Raw genomic sequence first — 21,739 nt, forward strand, 5'->3', positions numbered from 1 at the left:
CCACTACCCCACCGTTGTTCTGTTAATTCAGGCAGTCAGAAAGGGTAGAGAACTGGCAACAGGAAACCACTGATCTTCAGCAAAGTTGTCCTGGAAAGGAAGGGGGAATGAAGGTTCCTTCTAGAAAATTTAAGGTGAATATTTGTGAACAAAATGCCAAGAGTGAATGTGGTATAATGGAGAAGAGGTAGGATTAAAACAGTGTTTTTCAAACTTGGTGACTTCAAGATGTGCGGACTTCAATGCCCAGAATTCCCCAGCCAGCATGGCTGGCTGGGGAATTCTGGGCATTGAAGTCCGCACATCTTAAAGTTGCCAAGTTTGAAAAACACTGGATAAGAAGCAGGGAGACCTGAGTTCCATCCTCCTGGGGGACTCTGGGCCAATTCCTCCCTCTCAGCCCAACCCACCTCGTGGTTGTGAAAAAAGGGAGGAGTTAGCCCTGTCTTGAGCTCCTCAGTGAAAGGCGAGCTATAAATCAATAAACAATGTTCATTTTGCCAGACAGGGAGCGTTTCAAAAGGAAAGCTACCTTCAGCAGCTATTCTGTTTTTCCTATAATGTGAACCTATAATGTGAAGCAGCCTCTTACATTATTTGAAGTGCCCTCTTTACATGCCCAGAGAAGAATTCTGGGCCTGGATCCCTGCCACAGAAGGGCACGTAGGATTAGGGTTAGGTTGCAGATTCAGCGACCACGAGAGGCCATCCGAATTCCTCCTGGCCCACCGTACCTGGTGCAGTTCCTCACTGTCAGATGCTAGTTGGTCCACAATAGCTTGCATACACCTTTGCCGGGAACATAAAGTTGCCTAAACAGCAAGAAAAGAGTAAGAAACAGGAAGCAGGGATGAGTGATTTTTTTAGGATTGATTTTATGCTCTTCTGGAAGAAGTTATAGGTAGTCCTTGACTTATGACCATTTGTTTAGCGACCATTCAAAGTTATGATGGCGCTGGAAAAAGTGACTTACAACTGGTCCTCTCACTTACAACTGTCGTGGCGTCCCTGCGGTCACACGATCAAAATTCAGGTGCTTGGCAACCAGCATGTATTTACGATGGTTGCAGAATCCCAGGGTCACATGATCGCCATTTGTGACCTTCCCAGCCGGCTTCTGACAAGCAAAGTCAATGGGGGAAGCTGGATTCACTTAATGACTACATGATTCACTAAATGTGGAGATCTGCTTAATGACCATGGCAAAAAGGTCATGACATTGGACATGACTCACTTAACAACCATTCCACTTAGCAATGGACGTTCCCATCCCAATTGTGGTTGTAAGTCAAGGACAACCTATACAGAGTTAAAACTACAAGGAAGCATGTTCAAGCTAGACATCAGGAGGCAGGTTCTGACTACACGAGCTGTCAGCCAGTGGAACAGGCTGCCACATGATGTGGTAGGTTCTCCTTTGTTAGAGTTCTTCAAACAGGCATCTGCCAGAGAGATTCTGGTGGATCCTGCCCTGAGCATGTGGTTGGACTAGATGACCTCTGAGGTCTCTTCCAACACTACAATTTTTTGTTTTTATAGCTTGGATGTTTTACTATTTTCTAAACTGCCAAGAGTCCTGCTGACTATAGTGGGGATTGAATGATCAAATGAATAAATACATATTTGGGAAGCCCTCCCACATAGAATTGCTTCCTCTTTGTTTTTACACTGAGATGAAATCAGGGCTGTCCTCTGGGGGAGGAGGGTGAAACAGTCAAGATGATGGCCAGAACTGTGCAATTGAAGCCCCTACCCTTCTTACATCATGACTCACTTTTAAAAGGGGCAGGGTTTCAATTGTGCGGCCAAGCCCACTTTTTTTATTTTTTTGGGACCTCCTGGTGACGCCCTTGTTTTGAGTTCCCATTAGAAGATGTGGCACACAAAATGCAGCAGACAAAGCTTATTGTACATTAAAAGTCAGTGAGATAATATATAGTACAATCTGGAGAGGCCTGTCCTGGAAGACAATTAATTACCACATCTTGAAATTCCTTTTTTGGGGAAAAGGTGGAAGCAGAAAATGCTAATGAAAGTTGCAAATTCTCAGTGTTACATTGAGTATTCTGGGCCGCTTGGAAAGAAAAATAGCATGCAATGGAATGGAAATCCAGATGGAAGATATGGCTATATTATAATATTTTTGTTGTCATCACCTTCATCATCTTCTATTTTCAATTTACAGGTAGTCCTTACTTAACAACCATTCATTTAGGGACAGTTTGGACTTATGACAGTGCTGAAAAAATCCACTTACAACTTACGACCATCACAGCGTCCCCTGATCTTCATTTTCTACCTTCCCTCCCAGCTTCTAGCAAGCAAAATCAATGGGGAACCACATGATTCACTTAACAACCACGTTTGCTTAATGCCCACAGTGATTCACTTAACCACCACTGCAAAAAAGGTAGTAAAATCAGCTCAGATTCACTTAGCAACTGAAATTCCAGTCCCAAGTGTAGTCGTTAAGCGAGGACTACCTGTATAGTTCTTACAAAAAGTACTGACAACAATAGCAAAATATCCCTCTATAGGAGAGATACTGTTAACAGGAGGTCCCCCTATTGGAAAAGCTGGGTAAAAATATATTTAAGGAAATACTGGAAGAATTGACATTTTACAAATCAGAAGAAAACTCCCTTTCCCTCTGGATTCAGTTTTTCCTGCCCTGGATCCCATCGCACCTTGTTCACCACATCCCCAAAGGTGAGGTTGGTCAAGGCCATGCCTGTGTAGCGCCTCAGGGCCAGATTGAGGGGGTCATTGGTCATCTTGTGCATCTCATAGTCCACCTGCAGCAGCTCAGCAATGGCCTGGAGTCCACCTGGGAAGGGAAACGGAGAGGAGAAAACAGGACAGGTCGTGAGCATCAGCAAGCTCCCAAGGATGCAAGATTCACCCAGAGTCACATTTATCAGGTTTAATGCAAAGAAAAAGGGGTTAGGTTATAGACCCGTGGAAAATAAATACGTATATGCAATTTTTTGGTGCCTCCAAGTCAGTCTTGACTCCTGGGAACTCCATGAGCAATTCCCAATTTTCTTGGCATCAGTTTTGCAAGTGTCTTGTCCTCGCGTTCTTCCTAGGGCAGAGAGGAAGCCACTGGTCCAAGGTCACTCAGCTGACTTCATGCCTAAAGCCAGGCCAACACTTTAGCCCAGTGTTTGTCAACCGTGGCAATTTTAAGGCGTGAGGACTTCAACTCCCAGAATTCCCTAGCCAGCAATGCTTCTTTATTTTTACCTTTATTTATATTATTTATTATTGTATTTTTATACTGTGTATTTTATGGTTGTTGATTTTAATTGATCGTTGTAAACCGCCCAGAGTCCCCTGATGGGAGGAGATGGGCGGGGACAAATTAGACAGACAGACAGACAGACAGACAGATAGATAAAATGCTGGCTGGGGAATTCTGGGAGTTGGTCCACCCGTCTTAAAATTGCCAAGGTTGACAAACGCTGCCTTAGCCACTCTCCCACACCGGCTGTCAGCTGTGGGAAGACTTCTGAAAAATATGTGATTTAGGCTTGGTGGCACTCTGGCAGCCATTTTGAGAACCCCAATCCCTTCTCCAACAGCAACCATTTTGTGAGCTCAACCCCCCAAAAGGTTGCCCATTGCTGCTGTTAGAGTAGTCACTGTCTCCCCAAAACAGGTGACTTGTAGCCGACTTTGACAGATTTTGAAAACCTAAGGAAAACCAGACTTATTTAGTCCTTGGATGGGAGACCTCCAGGAGCCCAAATCTGTAGGCAGACTCATTAAAGGAAAAAGTCTAGCCTGGAAGAAGGCAGTAACGGCAAAACACTTCTATATGGTTGCAAAGAAGTCTGCAGAAATGTGTCCACGAAGTCACCAGCATGTTTTGAAGGAGACATTCCTGAAGATATGCTCCTTCTTGGAACAGAAACATCTGAATACCAAAGGTGTTGCAGGCTTCCCAGATACTGGTCTGTGCTTACTTCCTTGCAAGCAATTGGCATCTCTGGTGCTCACTTTAACTGGCCACGCTTTAGCCATTGGACTTGCAAAGCCATTGGACTCACTTCTCTGAGCTGGCACGTTGTGCTGCTTTCAAGCGTAACCTACCCAGCTCATTCATGGCACGGCGATATTCCTCATCAAAGGAGAGCTTCATGATGGCACAAGTAGCTTGGCAGATCTGGGGCTCGATAGGAACAGGAGCTGCGGGGAAGCAAGGGGCATGCGCTGAGCGGAACAGAGGCCCAGTACATTAAATGCATCAACTTGGACTGTCATTCAGTGGATATCACATCCCTGGCGGTTTATACCCAGAATGAACCCACTTTGAGGAGGATTTGGAGAACCTGGCACAGATTCAGAGAGGCTGCTGGCTTGATCCGGGGGCTAGAAACAGGCTTATGAAGGGGGAAGGAAGGAGTTGGCATGCTTAGGCAACGCGAAGAGAAGACTGGGCAGAGATAGGACAGCTAAAAGTGGAGAAGGGGAGGGCCTCTCCTAAAATATCAGTAAAAATCTCCCTCACAAGGAGGAGCTTTACTGTTGCTTTGACACCAGTAATTCTGATCTGAGTTCATTAAAGCTGCAATGCAAAATACAGACATCTGGGGAAATGAGATAACTTTTTAAAAAAATGTTGGTAAGGCTCTGTTTTAAATGTTTGGTTTCTGTTTGGGGAGAGGCTTGAATAAACGCTGTTAAAATGTCCTGTAGCATACTGCTTAGAGAATCTATATAACTACTTTCAAAGTCAACAGAAGCCGCTCTGAGTATGAAGCTACAGTTGCATAACCTCGGGTCAGTTTCTGTCTCTCAGTCTCATGTATTCATTGGATTGTTATGGCAATAAAGGGGTAGTGTGGCATTTATTTATTCAGTTCATTTCCTTCCTCTCCCGCCCTTCTGAAATAGCTCAGGGCAATTTCCATTAAAAGTTAAATCACTGAAACACAGAGAAGCAAAACAACAGGCTAAAGTCAATATAACACTCATACTGAAATCATTTTGAACTGCAAAATATTTACAAGATAGGTTTTTCAGGTTGGTTGAGGGCCTCCAAAGAATATAGAGTTCTGGATTCTGTCTAAATGGGAGGTCCATCTCTAAGAAGACCTTGGGCGAGTCAAAGGAGCTCTCTGGACAGTCTTAATGAGTGATGGAGAACATGTAAAGCAACGTTTCTCAAACCTGGCAACTTTCAGACGTGTGGACTTTAACTCCCAGAATTCCCCAGTCAGCACTCGTGGACTTCAATTCAAGCATGCTAGCTGGGGAATTCTGGGAATTGAAGTCCACGAATGCTGACTGGGGAATTCTGGGAGTTGAAGTCCACACGTCTGAAAGTTGCCAGGTTTGAGAAACACTACTTTAAGTGATTCTATTGCATGTTGCAGAGGGGTGGACTAGATGATCCTTGTGTTTCCTTCCAAATCTACAGTTCTATGATTCTATTCTTTTCCAGTCCAGGGTGATCTGAGAGTCCTAACCCTTGCTGGTGTTAAACCAAGACGTATTTCATCCTCCTTCATTAATGTAAGAGATTAGAGTTAATGATGATAACTAAGCCCATTCTTACGCACCATTTGCACAGTGAAATCAGCCACGTTGAGCACCCATCCAAGAAACAGGTGGTGAGGCATATTGCCTCAAGCGGTGTGTTCACAACTTCAGGTGTCCCCAGCCGAAACTATTTCAATGCCTTCCTACAAAAAGAATTGCTAAACACACTTCTTGGCTGCCTACAGAAATAACTGCAGTCCGAGTTGGCCAGGATAGAAAAGAACTCATTAAAAAGCTTTACAATCAAGACAGTTTCTAGCAGCAAATCTGAAACCAAAGGAATACATTTTCCCAAGTTGTGAGGAAATTAATTCAGTGGGATGGGTTGAGGAACTTGCTGTTCCCTGGAGGAAGAAGGGCATCCACATTTCAACAATAGAAGTGAAATTAAATCTTTAGGAGGTTTATATGAATTTTTTCTTTATTTTAAAATATGGGGGAGGTCTAACTGTACTGAGTGATTTTTATTATGTGTTAAAGTGGAATGACTTATAGAAATAATGTGGTGTTTTGGTCTAATATAGAATAAGAGATTGATTATGGAAATTTTGTATATCCTTGCTGTTAAAAGTCAGAAGCCGCATCTTTATGTAAATTAATTTTTTTTTCTCTTGTGTTTCTGTACTTTTTTAGTTTTTTTTCTTTCTTTGTCATTTTTTTGTAGTTTTTATTCATTTCTTGAAATCTAATAAAATTTACTATAAAAATAAAATCTTGCAGCGATGCAATCCAGCACAAGCTTGCCTTTAGAACGAAGAGATCAAGGGGAGACGTATATGTAAAACCGCAAATGTGTTTTGCTGGGCTGTGGGCCATGCTTTGGCAGAACTGAAGCCTGGAACATTTTGGCTGTTCCAGGCTTAGGCCCAAATAAACCTAGAAGAGTCTTGGGAGGAAACGGCAAAGCTGATGCACCTCACCTCCCTCTCCCTTCCTCTGCTGGGCTATGTCCCAGCCAGATCACAAACCCAGCTTCCCAGCCCCTCCTGCCTCCTCTTAGCTGCCATCCATATCCTTGGCTTCAAGGGTGGTCCAACTTTGACCTTCCCAGAGCTCTACTTTCCCTCCCTTGTTTTACACACAGCTTCACACATTTCTTTTGCTTCTTATTCTGGGGGGACATTGTCTGGCAAATTTCAGTGTTCTGCGGAACTACAGATGGCAAGAAGGGGGTATGCGTCCCATGGGCCATTGGCTGCTCACATCTCAGCTGATGTAATGGTCTGTGGGAATGACCTTGGGAGACAGGAGGAAGAGCTGCAGACTAGGCAAGGGTCAGATAAGAGGCAGCTGAGCCCACAGAAGCAATGGGAGCATGGCAAATATCTCAGAAGGAATCCTCCCTAGTTTCCTGGAGTGTAAAGGCGAGCGGGGAGAGATGTACTTTCAGACTTGTAAGATTCTGTTAAGGTAACCTTACAATAAAGATAGAGCTAGTCCTCCTGGGTGTGCTTCCTTTCTGGACTACCTCAAAGGGCTGACAGCTAACTCAAATCCTCCCTCTACCTGCTCCCCCCTCGGGGATCTTGCTCCCTTCCTTGTGCATCCTGAGCCAGTCCCAGCAGGTCTCTGAGTAGGAGCGGATCTGTTCCAGCACGTGCAGCACCCGCATCTCCTTCTTGGCTTGTCCTTCATCTGGCTGCGAGAAGATGATGTTGTGGAGGGCAGCGTTGGCCCGCATGCGGCAGTCCTTTCCTGAGGCTCCGGGACTATCTGGTGCGCTTGGTTCCCGGTCTGAGTCATGAAGAATCTGGATAAGGAGAGGGAGGCACCCCGACTTGCGCATGGCCAGGCAGCTTTCTTGGGAACTGGACATGGCCAGCAGAGTGCGTGACATGTCCTCCTTGTCCCTAGTGGCCAACATGGACAGCAGCCAGAAGACTACTTCTACCTGAGGATCAGAAGAAAGAAATCCATTTTTATTCATACTTAGTAGTGATTCTTGCTGTTTCATCCTATTGTTCCTTTGATTTTCTTCTGTATTTCATTATCTCAACCATACAAATATTTTTTTCAAACAAACCAAGTGTCAGAAGACTTGGAGCGGCACATTTTGATGCTGCCACTAGATGGCACTCAAGTAAAAGCCCAGCATCTGGGATTTGAAACAGTGCCTTGCACCCCTTTTCCAACCTGGTGCCATGTAAAAACGGGCAAGACTTTGATTTCATAGTTGTGGCCACCATTTTGACGTTTTTGACCCCCTCCCTGCAGACACCCCTGGTAGATAGGTTTATAGGCTTGGAGTTGTTGGGTTTTTTTTTTTTTTTTGGTGCCTTCAAGTCAGTGTTGACTCTTGGCGACTGCCTGGACAAGTCCCTGCAGTTTTCTTGGCAAGTTTTCAGAAGTGGTTTGCCATTGCCTCCTTCCTAGGGCTGAGAGAAAATGACTGGCCCAAGGTCACCAAACTACCTCTCTTTGAAGGCTTGTAAAAATACAAAAAAAAAAAAGGAAAATTGACTCTGAAAAGTAGGATTGGGTTAAATTCCAGTAGGAAACTGTCACAACATCTGCCTTGTGGAACAGCATCTCCCATGGGGATCTATATGATCCCAACTATGTTAACCTTTCGAAGGCATTAAAGATCTGGTTGTTCCCCCAGGCATTAAGGCCAGAAAGTTAATTGGTTGTTGGTTGATTGGTTGATTTATTCATTTCCAACCTTTGGACTGTAAGTGGGACGATTTTAGTCCTCATACGTATACTGGTTATTCTGGAAGTTTATTTTACAATGTGATTTTACCTGGTTCTAACTCCTCTGTTTGCCTCCTAAAGTCACCGCAAGTGGGATGGGTGGCTGTATAAATTGCTTAAATAAATAAAATCAGTGAATCAATCAATAATGGTTTGCATGGATGTGGCACTGCATTGGCCGCACTTGGCACTCATTTATTTCCAAATAATGCAAATAACATGCATGCCTTAAAACAAAACAGGGGTGTCCGCAGGGTATGGTTATGTGCATGCCCATAAAAACAGGCCATCATCTTGACTTTTTTGACCACCGTTTTCAGACACCCCAGAAACAAAGCAATTTACCTTACTGCTGCTGAGCCGAGCCTTCCCTTCCTCCGAATGCGTGGGGATGTCCAGCCTCCCATCCCCTTCTGTGCCTGGCAGTTTTCCAGAGAGCTGGAAGATAAGAGTTGGGTGGATGGAAGTGGGGGGACACATGGAAGCTTTTAATAAAAATTGTCTCCTTGCACCCAGCTGAACTCTGCCTGCCAGGATCTGCAGATTCTACTCTTGTTCGTGAAGACGTTCCTTAATCTTGGTTTGGGAAGGTTTTTTTGGTATGGCACCCAGTATGCTGATAACCACTGCCGGTTTATGCCATAATCTTTCAACTTCTATTATTATTATTATTATTATTATTATTATTATTATTATTATTATTATTATTATTATTTCGCACAGTCAGCCAGATGTTTAAACTGGATTTGGCATTTTTGTCCACCTATCAAGTCCTTCCCAAGGACCTGAGATAGGCAGATGTTGTTCAGTAATACTAAAGGTTTTGTCGCAGGATAAGCTGTGCCATTATTATTATTATTATTATTATTATTATTATTACTACTACTACTACTACTATTTGCAGGAGATTCCATTCCATTCCACTTCATTCCTTCGTTTCTCCCCTTCTTCCTACAAATCTCACAGCACACACAGGCCAATTTTATTTATTTATTTATTTATTTATTTATTAAGCAAATTTATATGGCCGCCCAATTCACACACGGTGAGTTTGGAATTTTGGAAGCAAGCCACGTCATTCTTTTGCTCTTCAGCATTCACACCCCAGCAGCAATGTCGGATCCCATCTGCCCAACCCTGGCATGGCCACCAACCGCTCTCCATCCCTCGGTTGGCCTATTTTTCATCTCCATGGCAACTGCCTCTTTGTCCCTGTGCAGGAGATGCACACAAAGCCCAGAGTCTCCAGTGCTCCTGGGCAGAAGGAAGGAGGGAGAGAAGAAATCTGGAATAGCTCTCATTATTTGGCCTGATTCTCATGCAAGGCAGCAGCCCGGCCCTTTCAGCCTGGCCCCGCTCCTTAATATATCATTTTCTCTCAGGTCTCCCCCTGCCTGATCCAACATATTGGGGACACGCTTTGTAAAATGCAGCATGCATTATTGGTCTGTGCAGACTCCAGAAGGGACACAGAAGGATCATTGAGTTACCTCAGAAAAGTCACCTAATTCATACAACGCACTAAGCCTTGGCTTGTTGGATCATGGTTTGTTGAATAAACCCAAATGACTCACTGTAGACATCCCGCTAAGTCATAAAGTGTGGCTTACCCATCACAGCATCAGGGTTTGTAGGACATGCCAGACCAAAAGCCAAACAAAACCCATAATGGCTTAGCAAGGTAACCATACTTGTAATCATAATCATAATTTTATCCTGATAACCACACACACTCTCAAGACGGCGAACATACCTAATACTTCTGCCTCCTATTTTCCCCACAACAACATCCCTGTGAGAATTCAGTTAGTAAGTACTTTAAATGAAGGAAAGAAACACTAGAAGTGCTCTAAAAACAAGCTATTATATGTATATTTTCCTTCTTCTGCCAATTTTATTTAAGGCAGTTGAGACAGACTAGCATAATTATGCAATCATTATATAATTCTTCCTTTCTTTCCTGGGATTGCTCTTTCTAAAGAATAGCTATTAGAATATGTACAGAAGAAATTGGGGGAAATTTATCCTTCCCCCACTATTCAGGGGTGTCCATGGGGGGTATCAAAAAAGTCAAGATGGCAGCTGCGACCACACGGTCAAAGCCCTGCTCCCTTTTCACCCTTAGAAAAGGATCAAGGCTTCAATCCTGCAACGGCAGTGGCCATCTTGACTTTTCTGACCCTGCCTTGCAGGGACCACTATCTAGAGTCTTGCTGTCCTCCTACCGGCTGTTCCGAGGGCTGTACTTTATCCTGGGCTTCCATAAGCTCTTTGTCAATCTGTTCCAGCCGAGATGCCCGGATCTGCAAGTTTTAAAATAAAAATGCAGCATTAGCAGTCAAGCGATGAGTGCTACCATAGGATTATTAACACTGTGTGGGTAACCTTTTTCAGTTGAGGGGGAGGACACCTTTTAAAAATTATCATCATCATCATTGTCACAGTTATGTGCTGCATTTGTAGTGGAATGATGAGGTGGCTGATGAGAATGGAGTTTGTTTATTAAAAGGCCCACTGCAAAGCATGCTGTCAAAAATTGATTACAGAGAGTCCTCACTTAACAACTGCAAATTGGACCTGCAACTCCATCACTAAAGAACATCGTTGTTAAGTGAGACATTACGTGACCACAATGCATTTATGCCATTTTTAAATGAATCACTGTGGGTCGTTAAGTGTGATGTCATGTGACCAAGACTTACAACTTCCTGCTGGCTTCCCCACTGACTTTGCTTGTTGGAAGCCAGCAGGGAAGGTCGCAAATGGCGATCATGTGATCAAGGGATGCGGCGATGGCTGCAAGTTTGAGGACTGGTTCTAAAGCTACTTTTTCAGCACTGTCATAATTTCAAATGGTCGCTGAACAAGGCAGTTAGTAAGCGAGGACTACTTGTATTTTTGCCACTGATTTCAGATGTGCAATATCAGGATGTAAGAGGGGAGCACAAAATGGGAGTCCACAGTGCAGCCCAGTACAGTGTATGTCCTTCCCCTTCCCACCATCTTTCTTTATTTTGTCTCTCAAGGGGCACATCCACTCCCCCCGCAAATAAGACTGCTGTTGGCGGTGTGCAGAATGAGGGCAGAGCACTGGGAAAAAATAAAATGGAAATTGCAGTTTCATTCTTGCAGCCAAAGCAATGCCTTCTGCAACAGGTGTTTAAAATGGGCGGAACATTTGATCCACGTAAAAATGGGGCTGGGCTTCAATTGTGCAATCATGGCCACCATCTTGACTTTTTCACCCCCCCTGTAGATGCTCTCGTTCTGCAAGCTGGTTTGGAGAGCAGGACAGAATAGGCCACACCACCTGTTCCTCCTCCTCACCTGCGCTCTTTGTACCATTTCATCGGTCGTCCCAAAACGCTCCTCCATGAGCGTTCGGATGTGCAGGGCTTCGAATTCCAGCTGCTGACGGATCAGGTCCATCTGCATTGAGAACTGGGGGAGGCAGAGAGGAGGCAGGTAAGAGACGCCCTCTCTGCCTGTCACTCCCTCCCTGGCCTCTCCTTCTCCCCAAATTGTAAGGTGATGAATTTGAGATAATGGGATGCTGAAGATGTAGCTGAGATGGGGAAAATGATCAATTATCGATCAGCCAAGAGCAGGCGGTCTCTTCTCCGGCCTTCCCCACGTTGTTGGCTGCCAACTGGGGAAACTGGCCAGCAGGAATTATGTATGTGACTTTGAGCTCCTGAGTAAAAAGTGGGATATAAACCTAATAAATAAATCAATGGAGGGACCAATTTGGAGCCTGCCAACCAGTCACACCCCCTGCTTCTGAGCTATGGAGGCATCTGAAGGAAGGTGTGAAGCCATTTTGTTCTGAATAGTCTCCACCCCACCTTGTTCTCAAGCAATGAAGTCTTTTCCATCAACTTCTCTCAGTGTAGCTTCTAAGTCCAGGGTGGATATATTTCTTTTGAGGGCTAGATCATCATCATCATCATCATCATCATCATCATCATCATCATCACAGGCCTCTGACTGTTTCTTGGGAGTAGGAACAGACAACATCATCCTCTTTTTTTCCCTTCTTTTTGGTGCCTTTGAGTCAGTGTTGACTCCTGGCAACTGCCTGGACAAATCCCTGGAGTTTTCCTGGCAAGATTTTCAGAAATGGCTTGCCCTTGCCTTCTTCTTCCCAGGGCTGAGGGAGAGGAACTGGCCCAAGGTCACCCAGCTGGCTTTGTGCCCAAGGCAGGACTAGAACACACAGTCTCCCAGTTTCTAACCCGGTGCCTTAAACCACTACACCAAACTGCCTCTCAAACATCTGCCCCCAGTTCTGATGGAAAGCCAATCTATGCTGGTCTTTTCCCACTGGCCATCAAAAGTCACGTTTTCTGACTGGTGATCATTCAAGCCATGCTGCACTGATTGCCTGCTGGACATCATTTCATTGCAGGCAAATGCCACCCCTCAAACTGGCTACTGCATGGTGTGGCAGAAATGCCCCCTCCCTTCCAGTCACTGGCTGCTGCCACCCTCCATGGCTGTTTTTTCCCCAAGTTCACTGAAGAAACCCTGCCAGGAGGGCGGCTTCTCTTCCTCCTCCTCCTCCTCCTCCTCCTCCTCCTCCTCCTCCTCCTGAAATTAATAAGAGTTCTGCTGTTTTTCCCTTCTCGCCCAAGTGAAAGGAAGCATGGGATAAGTTTGTGGGCTTTCCTTTCTTTTCTTATCCTGTCCAGGAGGGGTAAACAAGGAGAAGGCACCCACCAGGAGCCATGATAAACCGGGTCCAGGCAGAACACAGAGCTGATTTCTAAAGCCAGATTTATTTCTGGGTTTATGCACAGTTCAAGGACTCTTCCATGCTATTGCTTTTAACTTTCATTATCCCAGTCTAAGGTTTAGCATTTCAAGCTCTCAAAATACATACATTTCTTTAACTTTAGTTTTATATTCCTTTCTCTCAATTCTTAACACTAAAGGTTAAGAGTTTCTTTAACTTTAGTTTTATATTCCTTTCTCTCAATTCTTAACACTAAAGGGTTAAAGATAGGCTGTTAGAAAGAATAAAGTAAGCACTCCAAAAGACAATTTAGTTAAGGATGTATAGACCAGTGTTTCTCAACCGTGGCAATTTTAAGACATGTGGACTTCAACTCCCAGAATTCCCCAGCCAGCATGTGTGCAAAGCGTTTATTGCCATTCCTTTTATGGAATCCCTCTCCAATGGGTACCTGCTCGACGGAGACTAGAAACGTGAGAAATGGTGCCCTGTCCCTGAACCCGAGCTGCCATCATCTGGACTGGCAACTCACCGTCTCCACATGGGGGAGTTCATCCAGCCGCTTAGAGAGGCTTTGCAGTTGGGTGTAATACCAGAGTTTCTCTTTTTCCTCCTTTTCAATCTCACCCAACAGAAAACATCTAAGAAGAGAGAAAGGCCGCAATATCAGAGAAGGGAAGAAGGAAGGGGAATGTAGATTCTGAGAAAGAGGGAAGGAGGGAGGGAGGATTAAAGAAGATTAATATAGATTCTGGGAAGGGGAGGGAAGGGAAGGGAAGGGAGGAGAGAGAAAGAGAGGGAGGGAGGGAGGGAAGAAATTAAGGGTGGGGAGGGGAGGGGAAGGAATGGAAGGAAGGGGAAGGGAAGAATGCTAATATGGATGCTGGGAGGGAGAGAAGGAAGGAAAGAAGGTTAAGATACTGTAGATTCTGAGAAAGGAAGAGAGGAAAAAGAAAGAGGAAAGAAAAGGAGTTGATGGGAGGGAGAGAAGGAAGGGAAGGGAAGGGAAGGGAAGGGGGAAGGGAAGGGAAGTCATATGGATGCTGGGAGGGAGAGGAGGAAAGATGGTTTACAACTGAACATTGGAAGGCAAGAAGAGGGGACGGAGGGAAGGAAGGAAGGAAGGAAGGAAGGAGAGGAGAGGCTTTATGACTAAGGAAGCAAACAGATAGGAATCCTGCTGAAGGAAAGAAACCAAGAAAGAAACTGGAAATGCTTTTCCTCCCCACATCGGCATCCAGCTGGACCCGAGCAGCCTGTCAGAAGGAAGATTGGCTCCATGCGAACTCACGAACCAACCAACCGGCCTGGGAAGGTGAGGAAAATAAGCAGGGTGCTCGTCCCCCTCCCCCTCCCCCCGCAAGAGTTCCAAGCACTCCACCTCTCCCTGTCGAGCTCCTCCAAGAGGCGGATGGTGGCCCGGCCCAGCTCCCCCATGCTGTCCTTCCTTTGTAGTGGGGCTGGATGGGGCAGGCTCTGCTCTGGGCTGTGATCCTGGCAGACGGGCTCAGGAACCAGGGCTGGCTGGTGGAACTTCAGGTTGTACAAGCTGGTGATGTCCATCTGCAGGGCTGAAGGAACAGGGAGCAGCGATGAAAGGACAGCATCGTGCCAGCTTAGCCCACCAGACACCTTCCACCCATTGCCTGGTTCCAATGCATCGTGAGGAGTACAGGTCGGATGGAGGAGGCTGGTGAACGTCCTAGTTTCACTGGAGATCTAGACTAACAATCAGAGCCTGTAGTATCTCACTCCTAAGCATGCCAGGCATTCAACGGGATTTTCACAATCATGAGAACTAGAAACTTCACCTCCAGCTCCCAAAGAATCTGGGCTGGGGCTCATGCAGTAGGCCAAACCTGAAGCTTGCCAAGTATTATTCTAGTGTCCACCTAAGATGCTGCTTATACCAAATAAGTGGACCACGTAAGCCGACTTCCTGCAACTCAGTGCACCCTAAACTACCCATTGTAGTCCAGACTAGTATATTATTTGCACCCAGCTTCTGTGCCTTGCTTAAAGAGGGAGATAAAAGCTCCTGGTTTCTTGGCAACAACCCAGACGTGATTTGCTAGTTTTCCTCCAGGGTTTCATTTTAATTTCCGTCATGTAGCCTACAGCCCGGTGGCTTTCTGGTGGTCTTTCATCCATGAACTAACCAGACCTGGTCCTGCTTCATTTTTCTGAGATCAGCCAAGGGCAGCTGGTTTTAATCACCAATAAAAATGGAGGTCATTTCCAAATAACAACTGGGGTTTAATTCTTGCAAAAAAGAGAGATCAACTTTTCTTCTAATCCTAGCAGCTCCCTAGATACCACCCTGAAACCATTTTAGCATTTGATAAAGCTAGTCCTGAGACCATGAAATAACACCTAATGGGGAAAAATGTTTTAAAGAAGCCATTAAAAAAGGCATGAGTGGAAGGATGAATGTCAGAGATGCTCCTTATCTACAGTAATCTATATACTATTAAAACTCTTGTGTCTGTTTGTCAGTTTGTAACCTTCAACTGGGCAAAACGGTGCATCACAGGGCAACCGTTTTTGAACCACGGTACCTCAAATGGGCTAACTTACAGAATGTGTCCAAAATCCGGGACCCATTAGTCCTGTGGGATTGAAATCTGGAAAAGTTGTGGCTGCTTCAGCACCAGCGTGCCGTCTGACTGCACTGCCCAGAAACCTGTAGGTTGTGTGGCACAAGGGAAGATGGGAGGGGTGTATCCCTGCCCTCTTTCCCACCCGTGGCCCAATCAGCTGGTGGCAAGGCCCAATGGGTGAGCAGCAATTCGCTGCTTTGGAACCGAGGCTGAAATTTGAAATCTCTTAACAGTGGTGGACAGCGAGGGAAGGACAAGAGAGAAACTCAGATGGCTGCTGGTGAGGTAGGGCTGCCTGGGGGGCACTGGTGGTCAATGGGTGAGCCCTCTTCCTCCCTGGAGGGAGGGGCCCTTGGGATGGGGAGTGGGGGTGCAGTTTTCCTCAGGATCTACAGTTCCCTTTGTTCCCCCTCCCCCCAGGAAAGTGGCAGGCAGTTCCCTGGGTCAGCCAAGGAGGAGGTGGAGGAGTGATTTCCAATGCTCCTCACCAGCCCCCCACAAGCAAAGTCAATGGGGAGCCGGCAGGAAGTCGGAAGTCGCTCCCACTCCCACTGCTATTTTGCCCGCCTGTGGTCATTCTGTTTCTCTGTTTAGGTAAGGAAATATCTCTGAAAGGATGACGCAACGGCTCATGGGTTGTCCAGTGCTAATCTAAAGACCTGGTTGTGCCCACAGAATATGCCCAGAGCAACTTTCTCCAGTTTGGGGCCTTCCAGATGGACCTCAGCATTAATGTTAGCCAATGATGATGGGACTAGAAGCCCAACAGTTTTGAATAGTCCTAGAAAGAGGAAGATTGGTGCAAAATTAATCCTCAAGATATAAAGCAGCTTTCCCACACCTCTCTCTCACCTTTCAGCTGGTCTAAAACCTCCATTTGTCCCGAGGACACCATCACCTTGGCTTCCTGTTCCAGTTTGCCCTGCAGATGCTTCAAAACCACCTGGGGAAGAGAAGATTTAAAAAAAAGAAAATAAAAGGAAGGGAGAACAAGAAGGTGGTTTGAATAAACCTCAGAGGGTTTTTTGTACAGCTTTCACTCTCCCTACAGGAGAATCCCTAAGTGTGGGCAAAAGGAATAATCTCTGTTATCCTCTGCCTTGTGTGATTTAATATGGTTACTATGTTTTAAGCTGTTTTTATTCGTCATTTAAAATTTTAAATGTATTTCTTAAACCAAAACTTGGTGGGGGAGCCACTGCAGCATGGCCCAGACATGTCTCACCCACCTGTTCCACATCCCCAACGAGGACATCAAATTTGTTAATGTTTCCTACTGCAGATTAAGGTTGCTATAGTAACTAATTATTTTGGCCGGGTGAAGAGGTTGAATTTAATTGTCTCCTTTTCACGTGTTAATGGTTGCATCACCTGGGGGGGAGGAATCTGCCCTGGACTTGTTTCTGTTTCTGTTTCTCTTCTGTGCAGACATGTAGAGAGTCAAGCTGCTCTCACTGAGAGCCAAGAGTTTTAAATATGTTTTGCTTTCATTTTGCTTTCTGTAAATAAATTATTTTTATAGAAATGCCTGGTGTGTGTGACTTTTCTGATCTCTCCTGGGCCAAAGGCTTTCCCAGCAATCTGCCAACAAAATTGCACTTATGTTCTGATATACGTTAGAATTATATTTGAAAATATTTCTTATCTGTTAAACAGAAGTACAGATAGTCCTCAATTTATGACCGTTATTTTAATGATTGATCGAAGTTACGACAGCACTGAAAAACGTTATTTACAACCAGTCCTCACACTTACGACCATCACAGCGTCCCCGGGGTCACGTGATCAAAATTTGGGCGCTTGGCAACTGGCATGTATTTATAACAGTTGCAGTGTCCTGGGGTCACATGATCGCCATTTGCCACCTTCCCAGGGAGCTTCCAACAGGAGAAGTCAATGGGGGAAGCTGCATTCGCTTAACGACTGCATGATTCCCTTAATGATCATGGCAAAATCGGTCATAAAATCAGGTGCGACTCACAACCACATTGCTTAGCGATGGAAGTTCCGGTCCCAATTGTGATCGTAAGTTGAGGACTACCTATACAACAAAGCTTTACCTTGAGGAGCAAGAATTTTAAAAAATGAAGGGTAGAAATGTCACATTGCCAAATTCAGTGCCCAGGGTCAAAGTTCTGACTTGCTGGGTCACCATGTTAATTAATGTATAGATTAGTCAATTGACCATATCAAGGCTGGCTGACAATGGGCACCACCTGGAAAGTCTAATGTTCATGGAGTCCTTGGTGCTCTCTGAGCCTGGTTGTTTTCCTGCAGACGTTTCATTGCCAGGCTAGGCAACATCTTCAGTGCGAAGAGGGAGGGGGCCTTGCTCTCAGTTTACATACCGTGGCTTGCCCTGCTTGTGTTGGTGGGGGTGTTGTTCTCTCCTTGGGAGTTCCTTGATTGGGCTGTTGTTTGCTGCTTGGTTGATTGCCTGAGTTAATAGTTCCTTGATTAGGGTGTATTGTGCTGTTTGATGGTTCATCTGGTGTTAATCCTAGTGTTGATTTTTGCATATGTAGATGTTGATTGCTGGCGGGGAGGTGTTCTAGTCTTTTGGCTTTTCTATTGTCTAATAGTCTAATGTTTATATATATAGATTGAATCTTGGTCATGCTAATGGTCCAGCTAGTCTTCCATTCTTTTTCTGACAATGACTGACCAACAAGAGTCCATAGGAGTTGGGTGGCCAATACATTTTAATAATAATAATAGTAAGTTCCCAAACTGATCCTGTTTCTGTGTCCCCCAACATTTCACTGAGGAAAAGCAGAGTGCTATTGTTAACACCTCTGTTTTTATTGCAAGGATTCCTATGGGTAGAGGATTGAGGATCCCTTCCCTCAAGACCAGGTGTTATGGAAAAAGTCACACTGCTATCATCAACATCAATCATCGTCATCATCATCATCGTCATCTCTGAACAGTTAAAAAAATCTAGTGAAATGACTTCGGTTGAAGTGGTTCTGTGCCTTTTTTCTAGGGGTGTCTGCAAGAAGAGGGTCAAAAAAGTCAAGATGGAAGCCACCACCATGCAACTGAAGCCCCACTCCTTTTTATGTGCATTGTGACTTGAATTGCCTGGTCCTGTTTCCTTCACTGACTTCAAAACCTTTAATAAGCGTATTCTGCTACAGCAGGTTTCCATATATTTTCTTAAAAGTTCCCTAACATTCTGCTTTGACTCATTTAAGGCCATATTTCTCTCCCCAACAATTTCTTTCCTATGGGATGATGTTTTCAGGGCTGGACTGAATAACTGAACTCTTCTTGAGGGGCTGGGGAATTGGGTGTATTAGCGTGAAGCTTTCAGCAGGCACCTTCCCACACTGGGCCCTCCTCATCCACCCCGCAGCCCCTATGGGCCAGTCCTCACTGACTTCTGTAGCCATTCTGTGGGGCTACGCAAACAGAGAGAACCAAGGTTGCCTTGTCTCTTGATTTGGTCAACAAGAGATGACATCTGAACAGGAGTCCCCAGGATTGGCAATTAGTCCCTTGCAGCTGGATGATCCTCAGGAGATGCCCCATCAGGTGTGTCTGCAGGATATGGTCAAAAAAGTCAAGATGGCGGTCACCATGGTGTGATCCAAGCTCCGCCTGATTTTTGTATGCTTGTATGTGCAAATAAAAATGAGTGGTGCTTCCATGGCACCATCACAGCTTGACTTTTTTGACCGTTGTGCCCAACAATGCTGAGTCCAAGCGCAAGTACAGGCTCCCTAGATTTTAATTTAAACATATTATATATATTAATATATAGGTATAGTCTGCATAGCATTAGCCTTACTCAGACCAAGAAAATGCAGTAGAATTAGGAAAAGGGGTGGGGTGGTGTGGAAGCCTCATGGGGATTCTTCCTCATAAAGAATCTGCCATCAAGCTGGGATAAAGATGTTGTTATTATAGATCCGTAAATGGAAATCAAGCTTTTAAGCTTTTACAGATGAATAATGAAGGAAGCTAAATGGTTTCATCTGTGTTTTGTTCCTTTCTCATGCAGAAGGGACATTTCTGCATTGCACAGGTCGTTTTAACTCCTATGCATCACGGTTGATTTTGTTGAGATTCACTCCTTAATAAATCCGCATAAGCTTAGGGCGTTCTATTGATTGCAATATCTTCCTGTCCACATCTTTTGTCATTTACAAAAAAATCTATGGGCTAATTGGGACGAAAAAATCTCATTGTTTGTTGTTATATTATCAATACTTCTTATCCTTAGCAGTGGGGTGGAATGGAAGGCTGTTCGTTGGGCTGAAAGCCTAAGGGGAGGACTTGGGAATCCAACCCCTGGGAATTGGAGCAATGGTGGCTCCCTGCTTTGCCTAGGGGGTCTTCTTCAACCTGGCGCCCTCCAGTTATGCAGCAGTTCCTAAAGTCCTTAATGGCTTATTCTTTACTTTGTTGTTTTTTTTTACTTTCTGTCCCCACCACACTTGAAAGATTCTCAGCAGCTCTGCATGTTGGAAGGCACCAGGTTGGGAAAGATGGAGCTAGAAGGTAAGGTAATAAAGAGAGTTCCAGGTTTAATCATCATTACATTTATTACAGCCCTAAGGCCAGACACAATAAAACTACAATAGCAACAATCCTACATTAATATATATATATATAGGCAATTAGTATACTACAATCCAAAATTAATTAAGAATTAATTAATTAATTGATTCTTTTCCTTACAGGCATCTCTTGGGGAGTCAAAAAGGATGGTGCCGCACGCATACAATGGAAGCCTCACCCCTTTTAATGTGTATTGACTGATGTAAAAAAGGGTGGGGCATTGATCATAGTCAACAACATGAATTTTTGACACCCCCTAGGGTCTTAAACGGTAGCCCTCCTTTGCTACAATATATGTTTTGCATTTCTAATTTAAAAGCTAAAGAATTTTCTTCAAATATTAAAGGTTTAATGTCACAGGGAAGGGTGCTGTGCCTCAATGAATGACTGGTGTAAAAACTCACATTAATAATGGTATTAAGCATTGCCATTAGCTTGGCTCTCACTGATATAGATATAGATAGATATAGGTAGATTTATTTTAGTATTTTTATTCTTAATGATTTTTTGATCCTATCAGACTTATTGTTTTTCTGAATGTAATACTGTTAGGTAAAGGTAAAGGTTTCCCTTGACGTAAAGTCCAGTCGTGTCCGACTCTAGGGGGCGGTGCTCATCTCCGTTTCTAAGCCGTTAGAGCCGGCGTTGTCCGCAGACACTTCCGGGTCATGTGGCCAGCATGACGACTCGGAACGCCGTTACCTTCCCGCCGAAGCGGTACCTATTGATCTACTCACATTTGCATGTTTTCTAACTGCTAGGTTGGCAGGAGCTGGGACGAGCAACGGGAGCTCACCCCGCCGCGCGGTTTCGAACCGCCGACCTTCCGATCGGCAGCTCAGCGGTTTAACCCGCAGCGCCACCGCGTCCCTCCAGTAATACTGTTATTACTAGATATTTTGATTGTTATCTGGCCTTAGGGCTGTAATAACCTTGATTTGATTTGGTAAAGGGTAGGGATAGGAATAGATATAGTTATATAGATACAGTATGTGTGTGTGTCAAATCTACTTCTTCCACACTACTCAGTGTCCTCTACTTCTTTCATTGCTGTTTCATTTATTAGACTTCTATCCCATCTTTCCTCCAAGCACTCTGTGCTCTCCTTTTTCCTATTTGCCTTCACAACAACCCTATGAGGTAGCCTGGGTTGAAAGAGGACGACTGACCTAATGTCACCCAATGAGTTTCCATGGCAGAGGCTGACTTGAACCTGAGTTTCGCAGGACCTAATCCAATACTCTGCCTCATGGGCTCTGAGTTAGAAGCAAGAAGAACAGATTTGAGCACATTTTCTGAAGCCTATTATATATGATTAAGAGTTCAAGAGAGACCTCGAGTTTGGGAGAGCCCATGGTCAGCTATTTTTATTTATTTATTTATTTGGTTATTTATTTATTTATTTGGTTATTTATTTATTTATTTTCTATCCTGCCTTTATTATCTTTATAAATAACTCAAGGCGGCAAACATACCTAATACTCTTTCCTCCTCCTATTTTCCCCACAACAACAACCTTGTAAGGTGGGTTGGGCTGAGAGAGAGGGACTGGCCCAAGGTCACCCAGCCTGCTTTCATGCCTAAGGCGGGACTAGAA

The 21,739-nt window shown here is 44.7% G+C and overlaps 1 protein-coding gene across 2 annotated transcripts in view; it reads right to left on the reverse strand.

The window, feature by feature from the left end:
- The window catches only part of APC2 (APC regulator of WNT signaling pathway 2), a 65,599-nt gene that overhangs the window by 11,386 nt on the left and 32,474 nt on the right, over positions 1-21,739 (reverse strand). For both annotated transcript variants that reach the window (XM_063290852.1, XM_063290853.1), the window contains exons 3-12: positions 16,429-16,519; positions 14,358-14,547; positions 13,509-13,617; positions 11,569-11,682; positions 10,467-10,544; positions 8,587-8,679; positions 7,054-7,438; positions 4,096-4,191; positions 2,688-2,827; positions 735-812 (exon numbers count right to left, since the gene is read on the reverse strand). In XM_063290852.1, the coding sequence (XP_063146922.1) occupies positions 735-812; positions 2,688-2,827; positions 4,096-4,191; positions 7,054-7,438; positions 8,587-8,679; positions 10,467-10,544; positions 11,569-11,682; positions 13,509-13,617; positions 14,358-14,547; positions 16,429-16,519 (1,374 nt within the window). The remainder of the gene's footprint in view (positions 1-734; positions 813-2,687; positions 2,828-4,095; positions 4,192-7,053; positions 7,439-8,586; positions 8,680-10,466; positions 10,545-11,568; positions 11,683-13,508; positions 13,618-14,357; positions 14,548-16,428; positions 16,520-21,739) is intronic.

The sequence above is a fragment of the Candoia aspera genome, chromosome 1 (assembly GCF_035149785.1).
Source record: "Candoia aspera isolate rCanAsp1 chromosome 1, rCanAsp1.hap2, whole genome shotgun sequence".
Classification (NCBI taxonomy): Eukaryota; Metazoa; Chordata; class Lepidosauria; order Squamata; family Boidae; genus Candoia; species Candoia aspera.